Raw genomic sequence first — 26,560 nt, forward strand, 5'->3', positions numbered from 1 at the left:
TTATTCTCATTGGTTACCCTTCCTGCACTCCTTCCTGCACCAGCTGGTTCCCTCACTCCCCCAGGAAGCCCTCCTCCATTTTCATAGTTCATTACCCACAGTTGCCCACGTTCTCACAATCCCATCCTCCCTAAACAATCTCCTTTCTAGTTTTATGACACACATTTATAATTTTAAGTGTGTTCTGCATACGAGGGACAGCCTGGTATTTGTTTTTGATGTTCTGGCTCATTTTTCATAATGAATCTCAGTTACATATATTTTTTCCTGTAGCTGGATTTTTCTTTGGGCCACCAACTCACAAAATTCAACATGGAGACTTAATATAAATTACAAAAGCTCAGCTTATACCTTAAGCTTGTTCCTAACTAGTTCTTTCTTTGTTTTTTTTTTTAGTTAAGAAATCACAGATCCCCCTCTTCACTCCTCCCAAATAACTAGTTCTTAAAACTTAAATTAACCTATATTTTTAAATCTACATTCTTCTACGTGACTTGGTTACCTTTACTCCGTACTGCCCATCCTGCTTCCTCTGAGTCTGGCTGGTGACACTGCCTTTCTTCCTCTCTGAGCCCTCTATCCCCAGAAGTCCCACCTAAGTCCCACCTAACCTCTTCCTGCCTAGCTAATGGCCGTTCAGCTCTTAATTAAACAAATCACAGTGACACATCTTCATTCAGTGTAAAGGAATATTCTTCAACATTTTCCTATAAATGTCTTTTTTCTTTACAAAAAAATAAAGTTCCATATTGTGTGTGTGTATACAGCATGTTTTCTTTATTGTGTTAGTGGACATATAGGCTGGTTCTTTATTAGCTGTTCTGAATAGAACAGCAGTGAACATGGATGCACAGGTATCTGGTATGTTCACTTAGACACATGCAGCTAGACATCTGAAAATCCTATAGTAGGACATTTGGCATCTTGTATAATATTAGAAGGACCAGCCTTAATATTATACATCCCAGGGGCTCAGGAGAGAGAACTACTAATGGCAAGGACTATTTTTGGGAAATAGAATCTAAGCACACTAAGCTCTATAGTCCACTTGCTTTAATTCCTCTGGGATAACATCCATTTACACAGCTTCAGTTCTGTTCTCGTGCCTAGCTCCTTTCTTGTCTGATTTCTCTCTATATTTATCTACTGCTCCCTCTAAGTTCTATCTTAATTCTCTTGTCTCAATTCTGCCTCATCTAGGTCCTTTTTATCTCATTCTTACTCAGCTGTACTTCCCCATCTGACTCTTCCTCATCTTCCATCTTGTCCACATGATCTCTCTGGTCAAAATCCTCCTTATTCCTCTCCATTCTCCATCTCTCTGTCCTTCCCAAGTCTCTCAGGAGTCCAGTTATAAACCCAAGCAATAGCAATCCCCTGGTTGAACAAGGTCACCAGGCTTGAATTCTACGGGATCATAAAGGTATTTTCCTCAGATAGTGACCACCAGGCTTCCAGGGTCAAATGAGGAGTGATAAGAATCACATAGAGGGGCAATAATTGTTAATTATCATTTGCAACCCAAAAGGGAAGTGACTAATGGGGAAATGAATTAACTAAAGGCTAAATTTGGGTAATATCTAAGAAGAGGGATCTTATGTGCTCCACTATAGTCTTAAACGTGATTGATAGAAAATGTTAAGAATCTGTAAGTTGCTAGGTCAATGGGAGAAAATAAAGCTGCCTTCTTTTTTCCTGTGGCTCCTATCTGTCCAGGCTATCTGCCGTTTTTCTGCAGGGTGGGGGAAAGAGTGCTCGTTCACTAGGCAACCCGTGTACAGCTAGATGCCTCTGGTGATAGTTAAAGGGAGATCTGGAACTAGAGGTAAGGTTTGGGAAAGGAGGAAGTTAAGCTTAATTGGCACATCCGCCAGGCCTTCTCAAACTGGTAGCCTGGATGGTTAAGTCTGTTCTTAGAGAGTACAGAGGTATCTCTGATAAGGTACTTTCTTTCCTCCAACTGGGGATGGACCTGGCCCGATGCTGCCAATGACGATAATTACAGGGAGGCTTGAACTGGGGTTCTAGTTGAGCATAGCTGTCAGCGCCCAAGGTTATCTAAATATTCCATTAGTTGAGGGGAAATGGTGCCCAATAAGTGATGGAAAAGCTACAATAGCAAACAAGAAACTCATAGCAGGAAACGGCTGATAATCAAAAGCCAAATATCATCAAGGCTCCTTGAGCCTCAGCTTGACCTCTGGAAGGCCCTTGGCTTCTTCCAGGTATTAGCTTTGTCATAAATAGGTGAGATCCTACTTTGTATATTTTTGCAGCCACGGCACTTTTTTTTTTCATTCTTTTTTAAGATTTACTTATTTTTTATGTACATTGGTGTTTTGCCTGCATGTCTATCTGTGTGAGGGTGCCAGATCCCCTAGAACTGGAGTTACAGACAGTTTTGAGCTGTCATGTGATGCTGGGAATTAAACCCGGGTCCTCTGGAAGAGCAGCCAGTGCTCTTCGCTGCTGAGCCATCTCTCCAGCCCTGCCATATGGCATTTCTATTTCCGTGTTTTGGAAAACCTCCACACAGATTTTCATGTTGGCTACAGAAATTGGCACTTTGACCAGCAGTGCATAAAGGTTTTTAAAGATCTTTTATTTTTAAGTGTGTGTGTGTGTGTGTGTGTGTGTGTGTGTGTGTGTGTGTGTGTGTACACATGGATGCAAGTATCTACAAAAGCAAGAGGTTTCTGATCCCACCGGAGCTGTAGTTCCAGACACAGGTACTGGGAACTGCAGTTTGTCCTCTGGAAGAGCAGCAAGTGCGTCTGATGAGCCATCTCTAGCCCTTACTGTGTTTAATTTAGTCCCTCACTTTCTGCACTGTCCACCTACTTCCCCATGTCTGTCTCCTGTGGGTGATTTTTTTTTTCCAGTTGGTTTTTTCTGTAGTGGGCAGTGAAACCAGGCTCTGTCACCTGCATGCATGGCAGCATATTTTGTATTGGCATAGAGTGTTTTCTCATGTAGATGCCCCAGGAGATGTGATCTTAGTGTTCTCTTCTGCTTGGCTGCCACTCATACTTTTTATGGTAATAAATAATGCCGTTCCCTCACCTACTATCTATCATCATCACATTTCATCACAGTTCTTATCTGGGCCCTTTCCTTGGCCATTCTTCTGATTTCTGAGTCCTTTTATAGTTTGAATTTTGCAGTTGCAGCTGGCCAACTAGTGACCCCAGCCAAGTTGAATCCACTAAGGCCATTCAGGAGAGGTGTAGGAAAACTAGCAGGGTACCCAAATCTATTAGGCATATCCTGCCAACCACCTTTGCTGTTCTGGGACCAAGTGGCTCAGGTTGGTTCCGTGGATATTCAGGACAGTTATTGATCTCCATATGGTGGTGATCCCTTTTCTACAAATCTCCTATCCTTGGCAGTCTGGAAGGAACAGATATTTGGCTGCTATGAACCAGGTAGAATCCCAGTAGGTCTTAAATGTCATCATGGTGTCAAGAATGACTATGAGTTCTTTGCTTATAGGACTTTGGACCAGCAGACAGTCCAAATATCTCAAATGTCTTCCTCGTCTCCTCCTGTGCATTTCTACCTTTTTAATTTTTCAAGACAGGGTTTCTCTGTGTAGCCCTGGCTGTCCTTAAGTTCACTCTGTAGACCAGGCTGGCCTTGAACACACAGAGGTCCGCCTGCCTCTGCCTCCTAAGTTCTGGGATTAAAGGCACATGCCACCTTTGTCTTATTTGTATGAATGTTTTGTCTTCATGTGTGTGTGTGCACTATGTGTGTGCCTGTTGCCCATGGAGGCCAGAAGAGGATGTAGGATCTCCTGAGACTAGAGTTACAGATGCTTGTGAGACACCATATAGATGCTAAGAATCAAACCTTGGTCCTGTGCACGAGCAGCCAGTGCTTTTAACCACTGAGCAATCTCTCCTGCCCCTTGGCTTTATATTTTTGACACCTTAACTATCATGTATTAATATAATAATGCATTGCTGAGAGGTTCTTCTCTGGTTGTGTTTATTTGGGGTTATAAATGCCTCTTGAATTTGAATGTCTCTCTAAATGTGGAAAAATTATGCTGTTTTCTTGAATAAGCCTCTGTGTACCTGTTGTTAACAGCAAATTCACGAATCCTCTGGCTCTCAAAAATCCCACCCCCCACAATGCTTAGGTGCAGGAGTTGTGTTGTAAATGTATCCATTGGGCTTTGGCACTCCAGCATCAGCTTTATGCATTTTAACTGGCTATGTTTTTCTATAATGGTCTGTCTGTTGCAAAGAGAAGTTTCTTTGATGAGGAATAAGCTGCACTTACCTGTGGGTATAAGGGTAGTATTTAGAGTTATTTAAGAGTTATGCTGGTTTAGTAAAGTGGCAGAGGATTCTCCTCTAAGATTCATGACCTTACTAGCCTGGGAAGTTAGGTAGGTTTTGAGTACCAAGTAGGATTTCCCTCTTCTTGAGCAGGCTTTAAGTTCGGTTAGAGAGCTGTTGGTTCCCACCAAGATACATGTGCCACTACTGCACCTTCGGGCTATCTTGCCAGACTGGAAGTTGGTGTAGACCATAGGCAGTTAGCTAGGACTCTTGGTTTCTTCCTTCCCTTGGAAGCTTGCATAGCACCTTGTGGTACTATGAAAACTAGTCCTCAGGGACCTTTCAGGTCACATCCAACTTGGATCCTCTGAGTTCTATGTCTGAAGTACATGGTGTCTTCGCTAATAGAGCTTTAAGTTTACCCTCTGTGAAGCAAACAAGGGCAGTGGCAATACCTATATTGTTTTGGGAGTTTCTTGACCTCTCCTGCTCAGTAGCTTGTAAGGGGATTTCTCACACCTATCTCTAGTCTTTTGTTTTGTTTTTGAGTTCTCATTTGTTTAGGCAGGATCTCACTTAGTGCCTTTAACTCCTTCTGTACCCGAACAGGCCTTAACCTTAGGATTCTCCTGCCTTAGTCTTCTAGAATAATTGGGGTTCCAGACCTATGCTATCAGGACCAGCTGAAAAGTACAGGTTTTTTTGTTTTGTTTTGCTTTGTTTTTTCCCCTTTCTTCTTTTCTTTCTTCTTTCCTTCCTTCCTTCCTTCCTTCCTTCCTTCCTTCCTTCCTTCCTTCCTTCCTTCCTTCCTTTCTTCTTATTATCATCTTGATATAGTACACATTCTTATTCTAATAGTGAAATGTTTCATTGAAGCTTGCCTAGTAATTGAGTAAAACCAAAACTTAAAAGCCACAGTCTTTTAAAGACAGGGTCTGACTGTGTAGCCCTGGCTGTCCCTTAACTCAGTCTGTAGACCAGTCTGGCCTTGAACTCACAGAGATCACCTCCCTTTGCCTCATAAGTGCTGGGATTAAAGTCAAACACCACCCCTTCCCAACTGAAAAATACAATTTTTAATAAATTTTTCTCTTAAGGTTCTTGGGGTGGTGCTGGAGAGATGGCGTGGCCGAGAGCACTTGCTGCTTTTGCAGATGGCCCAGGTTTGTTTCCCAGCTCCCACATGGTGGTTCCAGAGGTTCTGATGCCATGGCTTAACATCTGTGAACACCAAACAGGCACATGTGCACATACAAACATTCGGGCAAAACACTCATACGAAAATAAAATGAATAAATCAAAGAAAGCCCAGGTTTGAGGAGAAAAGATTCTTTTGGGTTTTGAGATGGAATCTCTATTTTAAGACTTGTTTATTTTATGTATGAGTGCTCTGTCTGCATGTACAACTTTATGCCAGAAGAGGGCATCAGATCTTACTATAGATGGTTGTGAGCCACCATGTGGTTGCTGGGAATTAACTCAGGACCTCTGAAAGAGCAGCCAGTGCTTTTAACCACTGAGCCAGCACTCTGTCCCTGAGATAGGATCTCTTATAGAACACCTTGTCCTCAAAGTAGCCTTATACATTTAAAACTGTGGTCCATATTGCCAAAGGGCCCTTCCTAAACTAGAAACTAGATAGACTTCTAATTGGAGTCAGTTTGGTCATGACCAAAGTAGTATATATGGGCTCACATGCATATCAAGCCATGTAGTATCTTGCATTTATTTATTTGGTTTTTTGAGACAGTCTCACTATGTAGACCAGGCTGGCCTCAAACTTAGAGATCCGTCTACCTCTGCCTTCCGAGTGCTGGGATTAAAAGTGTGCCACCACTACCTGGATTGTCTTAAGTATTTTAAAACAATTTTTCTAGATTTTTTTTTAATGTAATGAATAATTTATCTACATGTCTGCACCACATGCGTACCTGGAGTCCATGGAGGTTAAAAGAGGGCATCATATCCCTAGAATTGGAATTACGGATGGTTGTGAAAGACCATGAGTGCACTGGAGAGATGACTCAGTAGTTAAGAGCACTTTTTTTCTTATAGAAGACCTCAGTAGGATTCAGTTCCGTGGGGTCCAGGTACATGGCAGCTCACAGCTATTTGTGCCTGGTGCTGGGGAAGGCCAGAAGAGGGCATCATATTCCCTGAATCTGGAGTTACAGACAATTGTGAGTTTCCAGTGGTGCTGGGAATGGAAACCAGGTTCTCTGCAAAAGCAGCCAGTGCTTTTAACTGTTGAGCCTAATTTTTGATCCAGCACCCATGTGAAATGGCCTCCAGCTTTCTCCTCAGAGGATTTGATGCGAGAGCGTGTACACACACACACACACACACACACACACACACACACACACCACACGCGTGCGCGCAAAAATGTTATTACATCTTAGCAAATGAAAAGTGTGTAATACTTATAGCAATCCACATGCCCAGCCATCCTCCAAGGTCTCTTTACCCACAGCACTCCCCTGTCTTCAGACTCCAGTGAGCCAGTATAGGAGTTGCTGGGTTCCCATTTTCTCCATTGGTGTCACTGTTTTTTCACACTTGTTGGTTACTTCTTTGACTCTCTAATTCAGCTTTCTAGGAAATTGAGACTACAAATACTCCTGTACCAAGTTCATGGAGTTTGGGGCTTATTTTTCAGATATTGGGTTTTGTTTTTTTGCTTTTTGCTGTTGGTTCGAGTCCATGTATCTCCTGGGAGCGAACCCTTTAGCAGTCGTTGTGTTATGTACAGATACTCCTCTGATCTTCAGATTGTCTTTGTTCTGTTGCTTCTTTGTTGCACGGAACAGTTGAGTTTTGTGCGATCACATTGTTCATTTGTACTTCCGTTACCTGCATGTCTGGGAGCGTAAAAAAAAATCCTTGGTCGGTTCATTGTCATGAGACATTTCCTTAAGACTTTCTTCTTTTTTACTTTTTTCTTTTTTGGTTTTCAAGACAGGGTTTCTCTGTGTAACAGTCCTTGCTGTCCTGGAACTCGCTCTGTAGACCAGGCTGGCCTCGAACTCACAGAGATCCACCTGCCTCTGCCTCCTGAGTCCTGGGATTAAAGGCGTGCGCTGCCGCCACCACCACCACCCAGCAATGTTTTTTTACAGTTTCCTAGTTCCAGTTTTCTTTCTTTCTTTTCTTTTCTTTTCTTTTTCTTTTTCTTTTTTTTTTTTTTTTGGTATTGTTTTGTTTTACCTTTTCTGTTGTGATTCCAGGAATGGAACCCAGAGCCTTGTACATGCCAGGAAAAGGGTTCTAGTACTGACCTATATGCCTGTTTAGAGTCTCAATCGATTTTGAGTTGAGTCTTACATATAATGAAAGACTAGTTTTCCTTTTTTACACATGGAGTCAGTTTTCCCAGTACTACTTAAAGATACTTTCCTTTCTACACTATGTTCCCCTGTCAACTGTGCTGAAAATCATTTGACTATAATAGGGTGTGCATTTATTTCTGTATTGTTTTTATACCAGTACCATGCTGTTTTGTTACTCCAGACTTGTTCTTTTTCTTAGGTTTGTTTGTTTCGTTGTTTCTGAGACAGGGTCTTGCCATGTAGTTCCAGTCGGCCTGAAACTCATATCCCTGCCTGGCCTCGAATGCAGGGCAATCCTGCTTCAGCTGTGATTAGAAGCATGCACTAGCATGCCTGGACTTAGGCATTGTGTTTTAAAGTTGAGTATTGTAACCAGGCATGTTGGGGCGCATACACCTAATCCTAGCAGAGGCAGAGATAGGTGGATGTCTGAGTTTGAGGCCAACATGGTCTGCATAGTGAGTTCAAGACCAGTCAGAACTACAAAGTGACACCTTGTCTTGAGAAACCAAAAGAAAAAAGAAAGAAATTAATAAATAAATAAAATTTAAAAGTTAGATATTGTAATGCCTTCAGCTTTGTTTTTGTTTTGTTTCTTTTTTTGCCTTGCTGGGGATGGAGGCCAGGGACTTACATATGCTAGGCAAGTATTATACCACAAAGCAAAACCTCCAGCTTTGTTTTGGTTCATTTTATCTGTCTACCTATTTGTGTGTGTCTTACCTATCTATATCGGTCTGTCTGTCTGTCTGTCAGTCAACCCATCTGTGTGTGTCTTGTCTTATCTGTTTGTGTGTGTGTGTGTGTGTGTGTGTGTGTGTGTGTGTGTGTGTGTGTGTGTCTTTGTAAGTGTATGGACACCTGAGAGGTGAGGATGTGTGCATGGAGACCAGAGGAAGGCATGGGGTGTCCTGTCATTCTCTGCTTTTCTCATTTGGGACAGGGTCTCTTCTTCAACCTGGGACTCATGAAGCCAGCCCCAGCCCCACCTGTCTTCATTTAGTCCCTTACATGGCTGCTAGGATCCCCACTCTGCTCCTCATGATTGAGGGGCAGGCGCCCTGTAAACCGATGAACCATCTTACCAGCCCCTCCAGTTCTGTTCTTTTTTCCTCAAGATTGATTGGTAACATCATCATTCTTTGTTCTTGGACCTGTGTGTAAAATGAAGAAAGACAAATCAATGGAATGTTTAAAATGGCTTCATTAATTAGAAAGAAGGCTTAGCAAAATCAGTGATTTAATTAATACATTGAAGTAGGATTTGACAAGAAGGGCTGTTTTGAAAGACTTTATGGACATTTCTTATATGTGTGTCAATTGTATAAATTAAAGATTGAGACATTGATTGCTCCAAAGCTGTCTTCTATTATATATGTGGAAAGTCCCTGGGCAAAGGTGCAAAGATCACTCCATAGGTTTTAGGCAGCAGCTTGATTTAGCTCTTCAGGTTTTTACCTTCGTATCGTGTATCGGTTTGGGTACAGTCAGAATATAGAAATCACATGGTATTTTAACTTAATATAAAATTTCAAACTATAATAGGCTAGTAAGTGTAATGAGGGTTCTAAAGGGTGTACTCAGACTGAGGAAGAGGAACAAAGGCAGGACATACTTGGGAGGATCGCTAGTTCCCCACGGTTGATGTTGAGACTGTATTGAAGAAGCTGTGGCTACAAACCATTTGGTGGCTGGATCACAGAGGCCACGGCAGGCAAATAGGAAAGTACCACATTTTGGACCACATGTAATAATACATGGCTGACAGGCAACCCATAGAGGGAGTTAGGCTGTAGCTGTGATATAAGAACTGGCATCTGATGTTGATTACGGAAGGGCCACAGAAAACCCTAGACTGGGTGCCTCTGAAATCTGGAGGACCTTCTCTGCAGGCTAGGGCTAGTGTATCACCAGAGGACTCTGCTCTGGCCACATAGAGAACTAAGGTATAGAGATGACTTCCAAACATCCCCGTATCTATGTGTCACTAATAGACTTGTGGCAGAACAGATGAGAAGCACCTTCTGACTGAGCTGAGCTTTGTGTTGGTGTACAGAAGAAATGCTTAAGCAGCCCAGGAGTCCAGTACCACAGAGCAAATCCTGACATTCGAATTTTAAACTAAAGCAAAACATTTTGATAAGGAGCACACTTCAGGCAACAGTAAAGCATTGACACATTTTCTTTCCCAAGAGGTATTTGTTTTTAATGGGGGCGGGGTTGCAATGCCTCAGAGGTTAATTATGTTACTGATCTTGCAGAGATCCCAAGTTTGGTTCTCAGCACCCATGTGAGGTGAGTCACAACCACCTGTGGCTCCAACTCCAGGGGACCTGACACCCTCTCCTGGCTTCTGTGGATATGTACACTCATAAACAGACATATATACACACCCACAATTAAAAATCTTTTAAAACTATAATAAAATAAATAAAAAAGATTTGAAGAGGGCTGGAGAGATGACCCAGCAGTTAAGAGCACAGGCTGTTCTTTCAGAGGCCCCAAGTTCAGGTCCTATCACCAAAATGGTAGCTCACAAATTTTAACTCCTCTTTCAGGGGACCTGACACTTTCTTCTGTCTGCCCTAGGCACTAGGCACCATGTGGCGTATATACATGCAAATACATGCATGCAGGAAAAATACACACATAAAATAAAATAATCTTCAAAACAAAATTATTAAAAAGATTTTTTGAATAAATGAAAATGTATGTGTTCTGATGCAGTGCTTGTATAAAAGATAAAATAGTAATAACAAAGAAAAAAATTTGTTTTGTTTTTTCAGACGGAGTTTCTCTTTGGTTTTTTTTTTGGGGGGGGGGGGTTCTCTTTGTAACCCTGGCTGTCCTGGAACTCCCTGTGTAGACCAGGCTGGCCTCTAACTCACAGAAATCCACATGCCTCTGCCTCCCAAGTGCTAGGATTAAAGGTATGTGCCACCACATATAACTAAGAGGAAATTTTAAAAGGAATAAAATAAGAATACTAGTCTCAGATTTAAAATATTATGTCTCAAAAATTAGCCAGAACATAAATCATAAATTGCTAAAACAATAGAAAATTTGAAAATGAATACCATTACATAGGGAGATTTAGTGTTCAGTGAAGATGTCTTTTCAGATTGGTGTTAGAAAGCAGGGCTCTTAAGTTAATTGCTATTGGGATGATAGCCATTTTAAGAATAATAAAGTTGTATCTGTATGTCTTTATCCCAAACATATTCTCTACTAATCAGATTTTAATGTAAGCAAAGAAATCTAAGAACAGTTAAAGAAACCATAGGAAATTTCAGGTTGGAATGGGCTAACTATATAGAAATTTGTAAATAAAATAAATGAATTCATAAAATAAAAGGCTGAAAAATATACTGCATAAAAAAAAGAAGCTCTAGAGCCAAGCTTGGTGACATACACCTATAACCCTGGCACTTACAAGGTAGAGGCAGGAGGATCAGAAAAGGTTAACCTATCTCAATAAAACAAAAGTATTAAAGCAGGTTGCGGTGGTACAGGTTTGTGATCCCAGCACTCAGGAAGCTGTGGCAGGATAGTGAATTGTAGGCAAGCTTGGGTTACACAGTTGAGTACCTTTCTCAAAAAGCAGGAGAAGCCAGATGGCCCACCCATGAGGAAAAGGGCTTGCTTTACAAGTTTGCAATCTGTATTCAATCCCTAGAACCTGTGTGTGTGTGTGTGTGTGTGTGTGTGTGTGTGTGTGTGTGTGTATGTATTGTTTTAAAGAGAGCGTGGCTCAAGTCTGTAAGTTTAGCACTCCTACTGCAAGATGGAAGCAGTGATGGGATCATCTGCCACCTTGCTGATTTAGCATAGAAAAGGTAAGGGAGACCCTGCATCACAAAAGAGATGTAAGAGCTGGATTTAGTCATGCATGCCTTTAATTCCAGAACTCAGGAGGCAGGGGCAGTTGGATCTCTTGTGAGTTCTAGGCCTGGCTGGTCTACATTTTGAGTTCCAGGAAAGGCACTAAAACTATACTGAGAAACCCTGTCCTGAAAAAACAAATAAGTCAGTCTTTAAGAGAAAAAGAGAACCAACTCTCAATGGTCTCTATCCTCCACAATAGTATCGTGTATATATATATATATATATATATATATATATATATATATATATATATATATATATATATATATATATATCAGGGTCCCTCTTTGTTTATTGGGACTGGTGATATTGCTCAGCAGTTAACAGCACTTACTGCTCTTGCAGAAGACCCGAGTTCAGTTCCCGGCACCCATACGGTAGCTCACAGCCATCTCTAACTCCAATTTCAGGGGTTGCATGCCTCTTCTGACCTCCTCAGGCTTCTGCATGCATGTTGTCCACATACATTTACACAGACATGCACACACAAGTTACCACTTTAGAGAAACCAAGTGTTGGCTAAGTACCATGACGCATGGTTCTAGTCTGTCCTCTGGAAGCTAAGACAGGTGGGTTGTTTCAGTTCAGGAGTTGAAGGCCAACTTGGGCAAAATAGTGGGATCCTAGCTCAAATAAGAAAGGAAGTAACATGTGCCATTCTCAATAACAGTGGAAGAACTGATAGATTAGATGTATCAATTGAGGTCCCTGTACCACAAAGCTTAGGTGGAGAGAGCTAATTATTGCTAAGCCAGCAGAAGAGGTTGCACAGAAAACGTGAAAGAAATGAAACCCAAGCCGCATAAACAGATTAAACATAAAATAAATACATGTAGTTGGGCATGGTAGCACATGCTTTAATCCCAGCAGTGTTGGTTTGATCTCTGAGTTCAAGGCCAGCTTGGTCTACATAGTGAGTTCTAGGACTAAATAGTGAGACCCTCTCTCAAAAAAGAAAAAAAAAGTAGATGTGAACCAAATAAACACATATGTTTCTCCCTCCCCAGTAACCAGGACAACAGTAAAGGACATTACCCTCTCCAAACCCTGGCAGTGAGTGAAGGGGAAGAACTCTGAGGAGTCAACCTTTTTTATGGATTGGCAGCCTGGATCCATGCTACCAGGAAGGGCTGGCAACCCTAAGCTGAGGTTCTAGTTTACAGCGGTCCCAGGTTAGTTGGTTAGTGCCTTCTCCTTGAGCCCTGACAGAACAGTGCACAGCCACCTCCTCACCTGGCACCTGCCGAGTGATGAGGAGCTCCTTAGAGCACTCAGGCTGCAGCCCAGCACGTCTAGACCTGGGCAACTGAGACCACGCACTGGCAACCATGAATCTGCATCTGAGTCACCAAGGGTGACCGCAAGGTCTGCAAGTCTGTCCTTTCCTGCAGCTCTGCGTGGAAGGAGTCTGACCCCTGTGGTGATTACTGGGTCTGCTGGCTCTTGGTTTACCACTTGGCGGTTGGCAGAGCAGGATGACTGCATGATCATCCTTTTTTTTTTTTTAAGATTTATTTATATGTATGGATGTTTTGCCTACATATATCTGTGTATATATGCACGCCTGGTATCCAAAGAGGTCATAAGGGAGTGTTGGGTGCCCTAGAACTGGATTTATGTATGGTTGTACATTATCACGTAGGTTCCGGGAATCAAACCTGGGTCCTCTGCTCGAGCAAATAAGTGCTCTAAACTGCTGATGGTCATGAAAATAAGGTCCAGTGGCTTGGGCCGTACTGGCAACTCTTGGCTACCCACAGCTAAGCACATTTGGATCTGGAAATTAATGAAGAGGATGTGTATGAAATGTGTCAGTGTCCTCAGCCCCATCCACAGGATAGTCAGATATCCAAGTGAGGAGGTTCAACCTCTGCCAGCTTTGAGAACACGGTAAAGCTCTACCAGGAAAAGGACAACTGGGTCTCCTTGAAGACCATGGATCCACTGTATGGACCTCAACCTGTGACTCCACTGGCCAGCACCTGGCATCCTATATTAATAGCTATATAGTGTGTTTACGGCCAATATATCCTAGGCACCAAATAAGGGTGTCATGCAGTGGCTCTGGCTCCAGCTGGAAATGTATCTGCATGTTGTGGGGGTTCTGCTCCAGCACCATTAATGACATTATTTGGTGTCACCTAACTGGATCCCCAGCAACAGCTTGTGGGGATGATACCGTCATCTGAGTGTTGGAGGTGGATTCCAGCTCAGATCTGTACCATCTCTGATAGTCCACCTGTATCAGCCTGTTTCCCAGAATGTCCACTGTGTAGCCTAGAACCCATGGGAGCTAGCCTTCTGCAGTGATGTTGGGATGTAGCCTCAGGAAATACCAGTGGCCAGAATTCTGACCTCTGGGCTTCCAAAAAATGAGCAAGTTGTGGTTCCACAAAAAAAGTCCCAAGACTTTGCCAGCTCCTGAGAGGACCTGAAAAAGCACCCTTGACCTTTATTTAACTTAACTAATTTCTGTTGAGACTTGAGAAGAAGTCTGGAACCACAGGGCCATTTACTGTTTTCTGTCCTTGACACAGGACCTCAGTAAAACAGCAGAACACAAGGACACAGTAATGCCACAGATTTGCTACAACAGGGAATGGTGTTGTGTTGGGTGGGGAGGTGAATGTAGTTTTTTGTTGTTTTTTTTTTAATTTATTTATTTATTATGTATACAGTGTTCTGGCTGCGTGTTTGCCTGCAGGCCAGAAGAGGCATCAGATCTCATTACAGATGGTTGTGAGCCACCATGTGGTTGCTGGGAATTGAACTCAGGACCTCTGGAAGAACAGCCAGTGCTCTTAACCTTGAGCCATCTCTCCAGCCCTGAATGTAGTTTTTATTGATTTATTTTTGGTCTTTTGGAGGCAGAGTTTCTCTGGGTAACAGATCTAGCTGTCATGGAACTCACTCTGTAGACCAGGCTGATCTCGAACTCACAGAGATCCACCTGCCTCTGCCTCCTGAGTACTGGGATTAAAGGCGTGCACCACCACAGCCAGGCTGATTGTAATATTTCTAATTGATATCTATGTGTGGGAGGAGGTCTGTGTCCCAAGTCTTAGTTCATAAGCACATTCAGTTTTGTTTTGTTTTTATAATTCTATTGTAAATTGTCTATAGGTCCTGCTTTCCCAAATTGTAGCTAATTCTTGCATGTAAGATATTTCAAAGTTGAATGAATTTTTTCCCCCATAACATAGGTTTATTTAGAATAAAGGGAAATGTCTTCATTCCCTTAGGGATACAAAGATATAAATGGGCTGGATGTAGTGGTGTATGCTTATAATCCTACCACTTCAGGGGTAGAAGGGGGGGGGGGGTCAGGAATTTGAGACCAGTCAAGGCAATGTACCAAGTCCAAGGTCAGGTTGGGCTATATGAATTACTGTCTCAAAAAATAAATAGGGGCCTGGAAAAGTAGCTTAGGGGTTAGAGCAGTGGCTGCTGTTCCAGAGAGCCCAGGTTGCATTCTCAGCACCCACATGGTTCTCACAACCACCTGTAATTCCAGTTCCATGTATCTAGTGCCCTCTTCTGGGCTCCTACATGTATCAGGTGTATACATATACACATAAAATTAAATAAATAAGTGAATATTAAAAAATAAAATAAAAACAAATGAGAAAAGAAATGAACTCCTTAGTGAGTGAAATGGCCCCGTGGGTAAATAAAGTGTCTGACATGAAGCCTGACAATTTGATTTTTACTCCCGGAACCCATGTTAAGATGGAAGGCGAAAACTGACTACATAAAGTTCTCTGACCTCCGGGTGCATGACATGAGCCACACATGCACTCTCACACGCACTATACACACACAGTAATTAGAGTAAATTAAGAGACAATTCTGATTCTCCTCTAAATGGAGAATTGTCACTGGCCGTGGGCCATACATATTTAGGAAGGATGCAAACCTTCAGTGAGGGGCAACAGACAATCGCTTGGGGCCCTCAAGATGACTACAGTATAACCATGCACTACAGACCGGGGTATCACATTTTCACAGGATAGACATCATGACAGACAGCTGAGCTGGTTCTCAGCCTTCCTAATGCTCTGACCCCAAACATAAAACTACTCGTTGCTACTTCATAATTGTAATTTTGCTACTGTTATGAATTGTAATGTAAATATCTGATATGTAGGATATCTGATATGTGAAGCTGTGAAAGGATCATTTGACACACACCCCAAAGGGCTTGCATCCCACGGGTTGAGAACCTCTGATCTAGCACATTTCCACAAATTGTTTGCAGATCTGGAAGTCTATGACCCTTGCATAAATATGCTAAAATAACCAGAAGTCAGTCTTTCCCACTTTATGCCCACAAAAGAAATCTTGCCAACTTCACTTAGAAAGTTCTGTTTTTAGGAACAATTAAAAAAAAAAATTAAGTTCAAAGAAGATGGGCAGGGTAGCATGTACCTGTAATTATGCTCCTGGGAGGACTGAGGACTGAGGCAGGGTGTGTGTGAATTTTGAGGGTTGCATGTGCTAAATAGCATCACCCTGTGTCAAAACCAAAAAAAAAACCAAACAAGTTCAAGGGATGTAAACTTTGGTTAACAACTTAAAGTCAATAAAAGAAAGGGAAACACAGTTCCACCGTGGAAGTCACAGACTGCAGTCATGTCTGAAAAGACCTCAGGTAGTATGCAGTAAACACTCAAGGCAATACGACTAGACGAAAACACTTGAAAGTAACCAGGAAGGTTTCTGGTGGAGCTAGCCCTGTTGATGGTTTCATTGTGTGCTGGATGGAATGGAGCCCAGGCTATCAGGCGTGCTAGGCAAGCGTTCTCCCACAGCAACAGGCTTTTCTAACCGCTGTGTTCAGTGATCTCTCCATGCTCCAGGAGGGCCTTGTTCGCTGCAGTGTTGACAAAGCAGGACCTTGTGCAGCTCCACAGATGGTCTGCTGCTAAGCTACACCCTGCGCCTCCCTTAGTTTTCGTCTCTGTTTTATTCTGGAAGCTTTATTCCAGTGTTTTCTGCTCTTCACCCATCCTGTTTTCTGTTTAATCTGTCATTCATCTTTGGAGGTTTTGTTTCGTTTTCCTTTTGTTTCTTTTGGTTTTTTTTTTTTTTTTTTTTTTTTTTTTTTTTTGGTTTTTCGAGACAGGGTTTCTCTGTGTAGCTTTGCGCCTCTCCTGGAACTCACTTGGTAGCCCAGGCTGGCCTCGAACTCACAGAGATCCGCCTGGCTCTGCCTCCCGAGTGCTGGGATTAAAGGCGTGCGCCACCACCGCCCGGCCTTCTTTTGGTTTTTTGAGACAGGGTTTCTACGTATAGCCCTGGCTATCCTGGAACTTACTCTGTTGACCAGGCTGGCCTCTAACTCACAGAGATCCACCTGCCTCTGACTCCTAAGTGCTGGGATTAAAGGTGTGCAACATCATGCCCACCTAGGGGTTTTGTTTCTTATTACTATCTAGTTGTAGAAAGTTCACACAATTCAAGGGCTGGGGATGTAACTCAGGGAACAGACTGGCATGTACAAGGCCCTGGGGTTGATTTCTAGTGTGTTACAGCTCATATGGGAAAGGTATCCTTACAGTTAGGAGCTGAGGAATACCATAAAGTCACACTGCACAACAAACCTCACACAAGAGATTTATTAGGAAAGACACAAGAGGTTGTATGCCTCTGCTCCGGAAAGAAGTGAGCAGGAGGCAGGCTTTATATAGGATTTGGGTTGGGGACAGGGAGGGCTTTTGAGAGTGGCCTGGTATTGGTGGCATTTTGTGGCCTGATCTTGGGGCAAGCTCAGGGAATGGTGGGATTTTCTGGCCTGATCTTGGTCTTCTTTGTTCTCTGTAGGGCAGAACTTAGCCACCTGTATGTCAAGGGGCCCAAAATGGCCTTTATGGCTATTCGAGCAGTCTGGGGGCAGGCCTGTCCACTCACACATAGAGGGGATTACATTTCCCTCTTTTTTTGTTTATCATTGATAAAAGATCATGAGTTGGGCAGAGGGGGAGACATTACCATCAGTGTCGAAGTCCTTGGGGCCAGCTCGATCTTCACCGTTGGGGTATATAATTGGGAGTTAACAGGCCTCTGGCTCCATAGTTACGGTCCAGTAATCTTGTAATAGCAACTGATTAAAAGTGTGGTTAGAAAGTTTTTGGATCTGTTGTTGAAAAAATCTAGACTAGAAGTTTATTTGCTTTGGCTTTTTTTTTTTTTTTTTTTTGGAGCACTGACCAGAGGCATCAAGCTGTTTCTTGGCACTTTTTGGAGATCCATTTGGAGTTGTCCAATCTTGTCTTTTACTCTACCTGACTGGTTGACATAGAAGCAACATTCCTCTCTGAGGAAGTAACGGAGACCACCTCTCTATGTTGTTAGTAAGTCTTTTTTTTTTTTGGTTTTTCGAGACAGGGTTTCTCTGTGTAGCTTTGCGCCTTTTCCTGGAACTCACTTGGTAGCCCAGGCTGGCCTCGAACTCACAGAGATCCGCCTGGCTCTGCCTCCCGAGTGCTGGGATTAAAGGCGTGCGCCACCACCGCCCGGCAGTAAGTCTTATTCTCGACGATTTTGTAGCACCGTGGAGGCCAGTGAGTGTGTTTGACCCTGGAGGGTAAGGGTTGGAGTTCCTGGGTGAACTGAGAGGAAAACTGATGGTCAGTAACTACGGAAGTAGTCAGTCCTGCCGCTCCAGCAGTTAGACCCAGGGCTGCAAGAGAGGGTAGGGAGGACCTGAATCGCTCATTTGTCATGCCATACTGCTATAACCATTGTGATGGGAACTGGCAAGCACCCTTCACCAGGTACCACCCCTAGTTTTGGAAAAAGGAACACCAGAGCACCAAGTCCCAGATCACTCAGCGGGTAGGCAGTGGTAAACTTGAGTGTTGTAGAGAATCAATATGTGAACGTTTGGACATAGTGGGTGGGGATTAGGGTATTATTGCAGTCTGGGGAATCCAGTGTGCCTATAAATGTGTTCCTGAGGAGCTAAAGCAGTCTGCAATATGAAAGAGAAGGATGTATGAGAGGTAAGGGGTGATATTGATATTTAATAGACCAATGGGCAAGGCCACAATTAGCGATGTGAGTTTGACCTGGGAGTGACAACCAACCAACATTCTTCAAAGCAGCCAGCAGGCACTGTTTTTCAGTAGTTGATATGTGGAGGTAAGGGCTGAAACGAGATGGGTGACAGATGTGGAGACATTAGGGAGGAGAGAACTTTGGATGGGTGTCAAACCACACCTAATGAGTGTTTATACAATAGTCTTAAAGGGGGCTAGAGGGATGGCTCAGAGGTTAAGAGTGCTGGCTTCTCTTCCAGAGGTCCTGTTCTGAGTTCATATTTCCATTAACCACCATGGTGGCTCACAACCATCTGTAATGAGATCTGGTGCCTTCTTCTGGCCTGCAGGCATACATGCAGGTAGAAAACTTGTGTATATATAATAGACAAATCTTTTTTAAAATTTTTTTATTCATTTTACATAGCAATCACAGTTCCCCCCTCCTACCCCTCCTCCCGCTCCTCCCACAACCCACACAACCCACCCCCCATCCACTCCTCCAAAAGGGGAAGGCCTCCCATGGGGAGTCAACAAAGCCTGGTACATTAAGTTGAGCAGCCCCTCCCCCCTGCATCAAGGCTGAGCAAGGCATCCCACCATAGGGAATGGGCTCCACAAAGCCAGTTCATGCACCAGAGATGGATCCTGATCACTCTATCACTCTGCCAGGGGCTCTTCATATAGACCAAGCTATACAACTGTCTCCCACATGCAGAGAGCCTAGTTCGGTACCATGCAGGCTCCACAGCTGTTGGTCTAGAGTTTGTGAGTTCCCATGAGCTTGGTTCATTTGTCTCTGTAGGTTTCCCCATCATGACCTTGACCCCCCCCTTGCTCATATAATCCTTCTTCCCTCACTCTGACTGGACTCCCAAAGCTTGGCCCAGTGCTTGGCTGTGAATCTCTGCATCTGCTTCCATTAGTTAGGATGAAGACTCTATGATGACAGGGTATCCACCAATCTGATTACAGGGTAAGGCCAGTTCAGGTATCCTCTCCACTATTGCTAGGAGTCTTAGCTGGGGTCATCCTTGTGGATTCCTAGGAATTTCCCTTACATTAGGTGACTCCCTCTATCATGGTATTTCTTGCATTGTTCTCCCACTTCATCCCTCCCCCAGCTCGACCATCCTGTTCCCTCATGTTCTCATCCTCCATCCCCTCCCCTCTACCGCCCTCCCCCCACCTCCTGGCCCCCAATTTACCCAGGAGATCTCATCTATTTCCCCTTCCCAGGGCCATCCATGTGTCCATCTTAGGGTCCTCCTTGTTACCTGGCTTCTCTGGAGCTATATGGACTGTAGTCTGGTTATAGCCTTTTTTTTACTTATACCTAGTATCCACTTATGAATGAGTACATACTGTGTTGTAAGTCTGGGTTACTTCACTCAGAATAATTTTTTTCTAGTTCCATCCATTTGCCTGCAAATTTCATGATGTCATTGTTTTTTTGCAGCTGAATAATACTCCATTGTGTAAATGTATCACATTTTCTTTAAATAAAAAAAAATTTTTTTAAAGATTTCTCGAGAGTACGGCACAGAGTAATTATAAAGATAGAAGATTTTCGGTGGCTGGAGAGATGGCTCAGTGGTTAAGAGCATTGACTGCTCTTCCAGAGGTCCTGAGTTCAATTCCCAACAACCACATGGTGGCTCACAACCATTTGTAATGGGATCAGATTCCTTATTCTGCTGTATATATAAAATACATGAGTAAATAAATCTTTGCCAGGCAATGGTGGTGCACCCCTTTAATCCCAGCACTCGGGAAGCAGAGCCAAGCAGATCTCTATGAGTTTGAGGCCAGCCTGGTTTAAAGAGCGAGATCCAAGACAGGCACCAAAACTACATAGAGAAATCCTGTCTCAGAAAAGTGAAAAAAAATAGGGGTGGGCAGAAAGGTGACTAGTCATAATGAAGCCCAGTATTGTGCTTAACTAATATATGCTAATTAAAAAAATCTCTAAAACAAAAAAACAAATCGGCAAAAGAAGAGGTGGACAGGTGAATCAAGAGAATAGAGCAGTGTGTCTGAAAGCCCACTGACAAGGTTATGAACACCTGGTTTATGAAAGGGGCCCTGCAAAGCTGTATAAAGTACTCTAAGTGTTACAGTTACTTTGGAGGATTTTTGTTCTCTTGTAAATTAAACTGGAGACTGGAGAGATGACTCAGCAGGTAAGGATTTGTACTGTTTGATCCCAGCATCCACATCATGTTACCCACAACCACCTGTAACTCCAGCTCTCAGGGATCTTCTGAAATCCTCAGACCTATGCTCACACATGCACACCCCAACAGACATACACATAGTTAAAAATAAAATAGACTGGAGAAATGCTACTCTTCTGGAAGACCTGAGCTTGGTTCTTAGCACCCACATAGCAGCCCACACCATTTTTCCTAACTCTCTTTCCAAGGAATCTGCCCTCTTTTGGTCTCTTTGGGCACTACATGCACATGGTTTACATACATACATTTGGGCAAAACATATAAAAACCCTTGTAGTATGTCTTATCTGACTGCAGAGGAAGTGTCCCACTGCTCATCATTGAATGTTCCTCCACCGTGTTAGGGCCTGAATGTTTGAAGCATCCATATTTCATGTGTTGAAACTCTTAATTTATTTTTATTGAAATCAAGAGACAAAGAGTGATCAGTTTTCTTGGTAGCTATACTCCTGAGTTCCATTTCGGGGAAAATGTTCTCAAATGTACACTATGTTAATTTCCTGATATATTCAAGGCAATATTTCAGGGCATTTCTAAACAGACACACTACAAAAGGAGTTAGGATTGAGCTGGTTATGAAGGTGGGGGATTGGGCTGGAGAGATGGCTCAGGGGTTAAGAGCACCGGCTGTTCTTCCAGAAGTCCTGAGTTCAATTCCCAGCAACCACATGGTGGCTCACAACAATCTACAACAAGATCTGGTGCCCTCTCTGCCTTCTCCTGGTGTGCAGGCAGAACACTGTATACACAGCAAATAAATCCTTTAAAAAAAAAAAAAAGATTTATCTGGGGGGGGGGGGCGGGAGGAAGGAGGAGAGAGGGATCTGTGGTTGGTATGTAAAATGAATAGAAAATTTCTTAATATTAAAAATTTTTTAAAATGAAGGTGGGGGATTGCCTGTCATACACAAAGCTCTGGGTTTAGTCCTCAGTGCTACGTTTTGTATCCATCTAATCCCAGCACCAGGGAGATAGAGACAGGAGGATCAAAAGTTCAAAATATTAGCCTGGCAGTGGTGGTGCACGCCTTTAATCCCAGCACTCAGGAAGCAGAGGCAGGTGGATCTCTGTGAGTTCGAGGCCAGCCTGGTCTATAGAGCGAGTCCCAGGACAGGCTCCAAAACTACAAAGAAAAATCCTGTCTCAAAAAACCAAAAGAAAAAAACAAACAAACAAAAAAAGAATAGTTAAAACCGTCTTGAAGAAGGACCAGAGTAGATGCTTCATACTGATTTATTTTAAACTTACTACATATGGAGTTTATTTGGGTTGGGTAAGTGACTTAGTGGCTAACACCACTTGCTGTTCAAGTGTGAGGACCTGAGTTCAATAACAAGCACCCACTTATAAAATTGAACTTGGCCACACATGCTTGTGACCCCACTGTTGAGGGTGGAGATTCACTGGATAGCTGAATACCCTACCCCAGATGGTAAGCTTCCAGCTCAGTGAGAGATCTTGTCTTTTTAAGGTTTTTCAGAATGATGTGTGTGAATGTTTAGCCTCCATGTGTGTATGTGCACCATATGCATGCATTGTCTGCAGAGAACAGAAGAGGGCATCAGATCCCCAGGAACTGGAGTTAGAGACAGTTGTGGGCCACCATGTGGGTGCTGGAAGTGGAACCTGAGTCTTGGAAGAGCAGCAAGTGCTCTTAATGGCTGGCCATCTGTCTCTCCTGAGAGACCTTGTCTGAAAGGAATAAGGTGAACAGGAATAAAGGGAGACACCCAACTGGCCTTCTCTAGCTTCTGCATACACAGGTATAAATATATACCCACACAGTCCATGTGTGTTTGCCATATACACACCCCAAAAATAAATAGTTAAATTTAAAATAGTTGAAATGGCCAAGCATGGTACTGGCACATATCTATAATCCCAGCTCTCTAGACATCGAAGCAGAGTTTAAGGGCAGCTTGGGCAGTTGTCATGCTCTTGAGATTTTACTCTAAAAATACACAGAATTAGATGCAGCTACAGTAATCAAGACAGTGTGGTAGTACCCTAAGGGTAGATTTCTGAAGTGATTAGACAGTGAGAATCCAGAAGGACACATCTAAAATTAGTTGATTTCAACAGAAGCATCATGGCCATTCAGTGGGGAGGTGAATCTTTCTAACAAGTGGTGCTGGGTTGCTGTGTGTAAAATTGGATTTCCATGTACAAAAGTTAACTCAAACCAAAGTTCTAATTGTAGGTACTACAACAATGAAAACAAGCAGACATAGGTAGTAATCTGCATAAATCTGATTACTGTGGCCTTTTGCTTATGACACTACATTTCTGAACAATAATATCATTGAATTTCAGGAACATTAGCCTTTGTCCCCCATCAAATACCACTATCAGAAAAGTGAATACAAGATGGCTGGTGTGGTAGCACATGCCAGTAATCCAGCATTTACAAGACTTGCAGGAGGCTCTTAAGTTTGAGGCTAGCCTTAGCTTTATAGCCAGACCTGGTTGATTGATTGATTGGTAGGTAAGTAGATGATAAATGATAGATGGATGGATGGATGGATGGATGGATGGATGGATGGATGGATGGGTGGGTGGGTGGGTGGGTGGGTGGGTGGGTGGGTGGATGGATGGGTGGAGAGAGAGCGAGCGAGATAGGTAGATTGATTGGTAAGTAGGTTGGTATATGGTTGATAGAAAATTAGAAGCTACAAGCTGGGAGAAAAAGAAGATGTAAAATATGCATCCAGTTTAAGGAATCTAAGTAAGGACTATCATCCAAAATATAAAACCGCTCTCTCTCTTTTTGTCCAGTGGTGCTTTGGGATCAAACCCAAGCCCTTATTGCATGACCAGGCAAGATCCATTCCTCTGAGTTTTATCTTCAGGCCACAAAGAACTCTTAAAACTCAGTAAGAAAATGAGCAGCCCCGTTCAAAAATGGGCAAAGTTCCTGACCTGACATCTTGTCAAAGAGGAAACAGACAGGAAATACACACCTGAAAGGCACTAGGTGTTGTGTGTGTGTCACCTTAAAGTAAGGACAAGGTGCAGCACAAGTGCTAGCTGGGCCTTGGAGCAGCAAGAACTTGACTTCATTGCTGGAGAGCATGCAGTTTCTTACAGAACTAAATATACTCTAACCACACATTGCAGCAGTCATATTCCTTAGATTTGTGTCCACAAGTTGAGAAGGTATGTATCAAAAAACTTCACACACATTTACATCAGTTGTATTTATAACTTCCCAAACCTAGATGTGAGCAGCATTTACTTTAGTAGGGACTGGTTAAGCTGGTACATACAGACAGAGTATTTAAGTCATTGCTAAAAAAGACATTACTCACCGACAGTAGTGGAGCATGCCTTTAATCCCAGCACTTGGGGGGCAGAAGTAGGCGAATCTCTGAGTTGGAGGCCAGCCTGGTCTAAAGAGTGAGTTCCAGGACAGAGAAACCCTGCTTATACCTATAATTTCAGCACTAGGTTGATGTAATCAAAATCTTGAAGCTGGTCTTAGGGAAAAGATTCATTCAGTAAGTTGCTTGCTTGCAATCACAAGTACATAAGTTCAAGCCCCAGAACCCAGATAAAAATATGCCAGGTCTGGTGATAATACTTAGAATTCCTAAGGTGAACAAGTTGGAAACAAGGATCTCGGGGGCTCACAGGCCAGACAGTCTAGCCTAATCAGTGAGCTGAGACCATTTCTGAAAATAGGTGGACAGGCTTCCTGAGGATAACACCCACGGTGGTCTGTAGCACATGCACGCATCAGAAGTAATAAACAAGTTTAGTAGGGCCAGCAAGATGGTAAATGAACCTGACGAACTGCATTCAGTTCCTAGGACCCACATAGAAGGAGAAAACCGACACAAGTTATCCCCTGACTTCCCTCCACACACATGTTGTGGCACACACAGGCAAGTATGCAAACACACATGTACACAAATAATTCAGTGTAAAGTCTGAGATCAGTCTGGATCACAGTGAAACACGTTCCATAGAGCATTTGTCTAGTGTGTGTAAGGCCCTGGTGGGACCCTCATCACCATACAGATAGAAATGAAAACCAGCTAGTGGAGTGACTCATGCCTATAGTTCATCCCCTTCAGAGGTGAAGGCTTGGAGGTGCTTGAGGCCACCCTGGGCAACATAACACGACCTTGTTTCAAAGGAAAATATAACTGAAAAATTCTACATTTATTTATTTTGTGTGTGGGCATACACATGCTGTGGTGTGCATCTGAAATCAGAAGACACTCTGAGCCATCTCACTTGTTCATAAATAAAATGTGTTAAAAGACTTAGGGCCAGATTTGATGGCTAATGCCTTTAATCTCAGCACTCAGGAAGCAGAGGCAGGTGGATCTCTGTGAGTTTGAGGCCAGCCTGGTCTATAGAGTAAGGTTCAGGACAGCCAGAGCTACACAGAGAAACCCTGTCTCCAAAAAAATTGTTTTTCTCTTGAAGGGCTAGAGAGATGACTCAGTTATTAAAAGCACTGACTGTGCTTACAAATGACTTGGCTTCAATTCTCAGCACCCACACAGTGCCTTCCAACTGTAGCTCCAGTTCTGGGGAATTCATACCCTTTTGACTTCTCGGGCACCAGACAGGCACATAGTGCATAGTTGTGCATGCAGGCAAAAACACACATACATAAAATATTTTTTTAAATAATAGAATAAAAACAAACCCAGCAAAAGTTTATTGTGTTCATTAAATTCTTGCCAGCCACTGAAACTTATAATTTCCAAGCCATGAATAAGACTACTTTAAAAAAAAAATGGATGGCTGGGTCAGTGGTAGAGCACTTGGCAGCATTCATGAAGCCCAGCACTCCTGATGGAGAGAAAGCAGCTAGATACCACAGGCTCATGTTTATAACCCCAGCACTTCCAGAGGGGGCAGCAGTGTCTGACAGTTAGGACTAGCTAATGAGACCTTGTCTCAGAACCCACAATGAACAAGAGAAAACCATCAATAAGGCAGACAGCTGGTGTGGAACTGTAGTAGGGTACTTGCCTGGTGGGCTAGGGGCCTGAGTTCCATCCACAGCTCTGACGACCAGGAATGGGATGAATAGGGTTTTGACTTTTTGACTTAAAGGAATGTGTGAGTGAAAGCAGGCATGAAGAACTCTTTTTTCTGTCCTCAGGTTAAAGAAGAAAGAGTTTAGTTTAGAAGAAATATATACAAACAAGAATTACAAGTCTCCTCCTGCAAACAGGTAACTCCTGTGGCTGGGCTAAGGGGTGGTGGTAGAACGGTTGAAGCCTCTAACCTTTCTCACTTGCACATTGCTAGTCAGCTCTACCTGGAATTGGGTGGAATTTTGTTGTTCAGGTTTTTTTGTGAGGCAATCTCATTATGCAGGCTTGGCTAGCCTAAAATTCACAGATGTACCTGCCTCTGCTTCTGGAGAGCTCTGGGATTAAAGGTGCCCCCATCTCCGGCCCAGTATTAGGCTTTAGAAATAGCTAGAATTGGGGTTTGGGTTCCAGTTCCTTGAGTCAGGGCCAGTGATTTGATAGAAAAGAAGTGTTTGTGGGATTCAGTAGTCATAGATGTCTGTTTACCTAGCACCTGTGTTGTGCTGAATACACTGGTTAGCTTTGTCTGGGCTGTTAATTACTGTTCCGACCATGATTTCAAGCCCAAATACTTGGGCTTGTCAGTTGGCCATCTTTGTGTCTAAATTCAGTTCGAAGCAGTGACCGTTATTGACTGTTTTGTCTGGGATAAAGGAAGAGAGTCCTGGTATTTTATCCCAGGATTTTGTGCATGGGCTCTGCCTAGAAGGCATTTTTATAGGAG

At 43.0% G+C, this 26,560-nt stretch overlaps 1 protein-coding gene across 6 annotated transcripts in view; it reads left to right on the plus strand.

The window, feature by feature from the left end:
• Prr14l (proline rich 14 like) overlaps window positions 1–26,560 on the plus strand; it is a 78,690-nt gene that overhangs the window by 44,723 nt on the left and 7,407 nt on the right. For 3 of the 6 annotated variants that reach the window (XM_052736280.1, XM_052736276.1, XM_052736277.1), the window contains one exon: window positions 25,902–25,973. In XM_052736280.1, coding sequence (XP_052592240.1) covers window positions 25,902–25,973 — 72 coding nt within the window. Of the gene's footprint in view, window positions 1–5,386; window positions 7,401–8,239; window positions 8,262–12,510; window positions 12,949–25,901; window positions 25,974–26,560 lie in introns of those variants that run through there. The other 3 variants (XR_008217678.1, XM_052736279.1, XM_052736278.1) reach the window with 3 other exon arrangements.

This window comes from Peromyscus californicus, unplaced genomic scaffold (assembly GCF_007827085.1).
Source record: "Peromyscus californicus insignis strain IS unplaced genomic scaffold, ASM782708v3 Scaffold_13__1_contigs__length_99412109, whole genome shotgun sequence".
Lineage (NCBI taxonomy): Eukaryota > Metazoa > Chordata > Mammalia > Rodentia > Cricetidae > Peromyscus > Peromyscus californicus.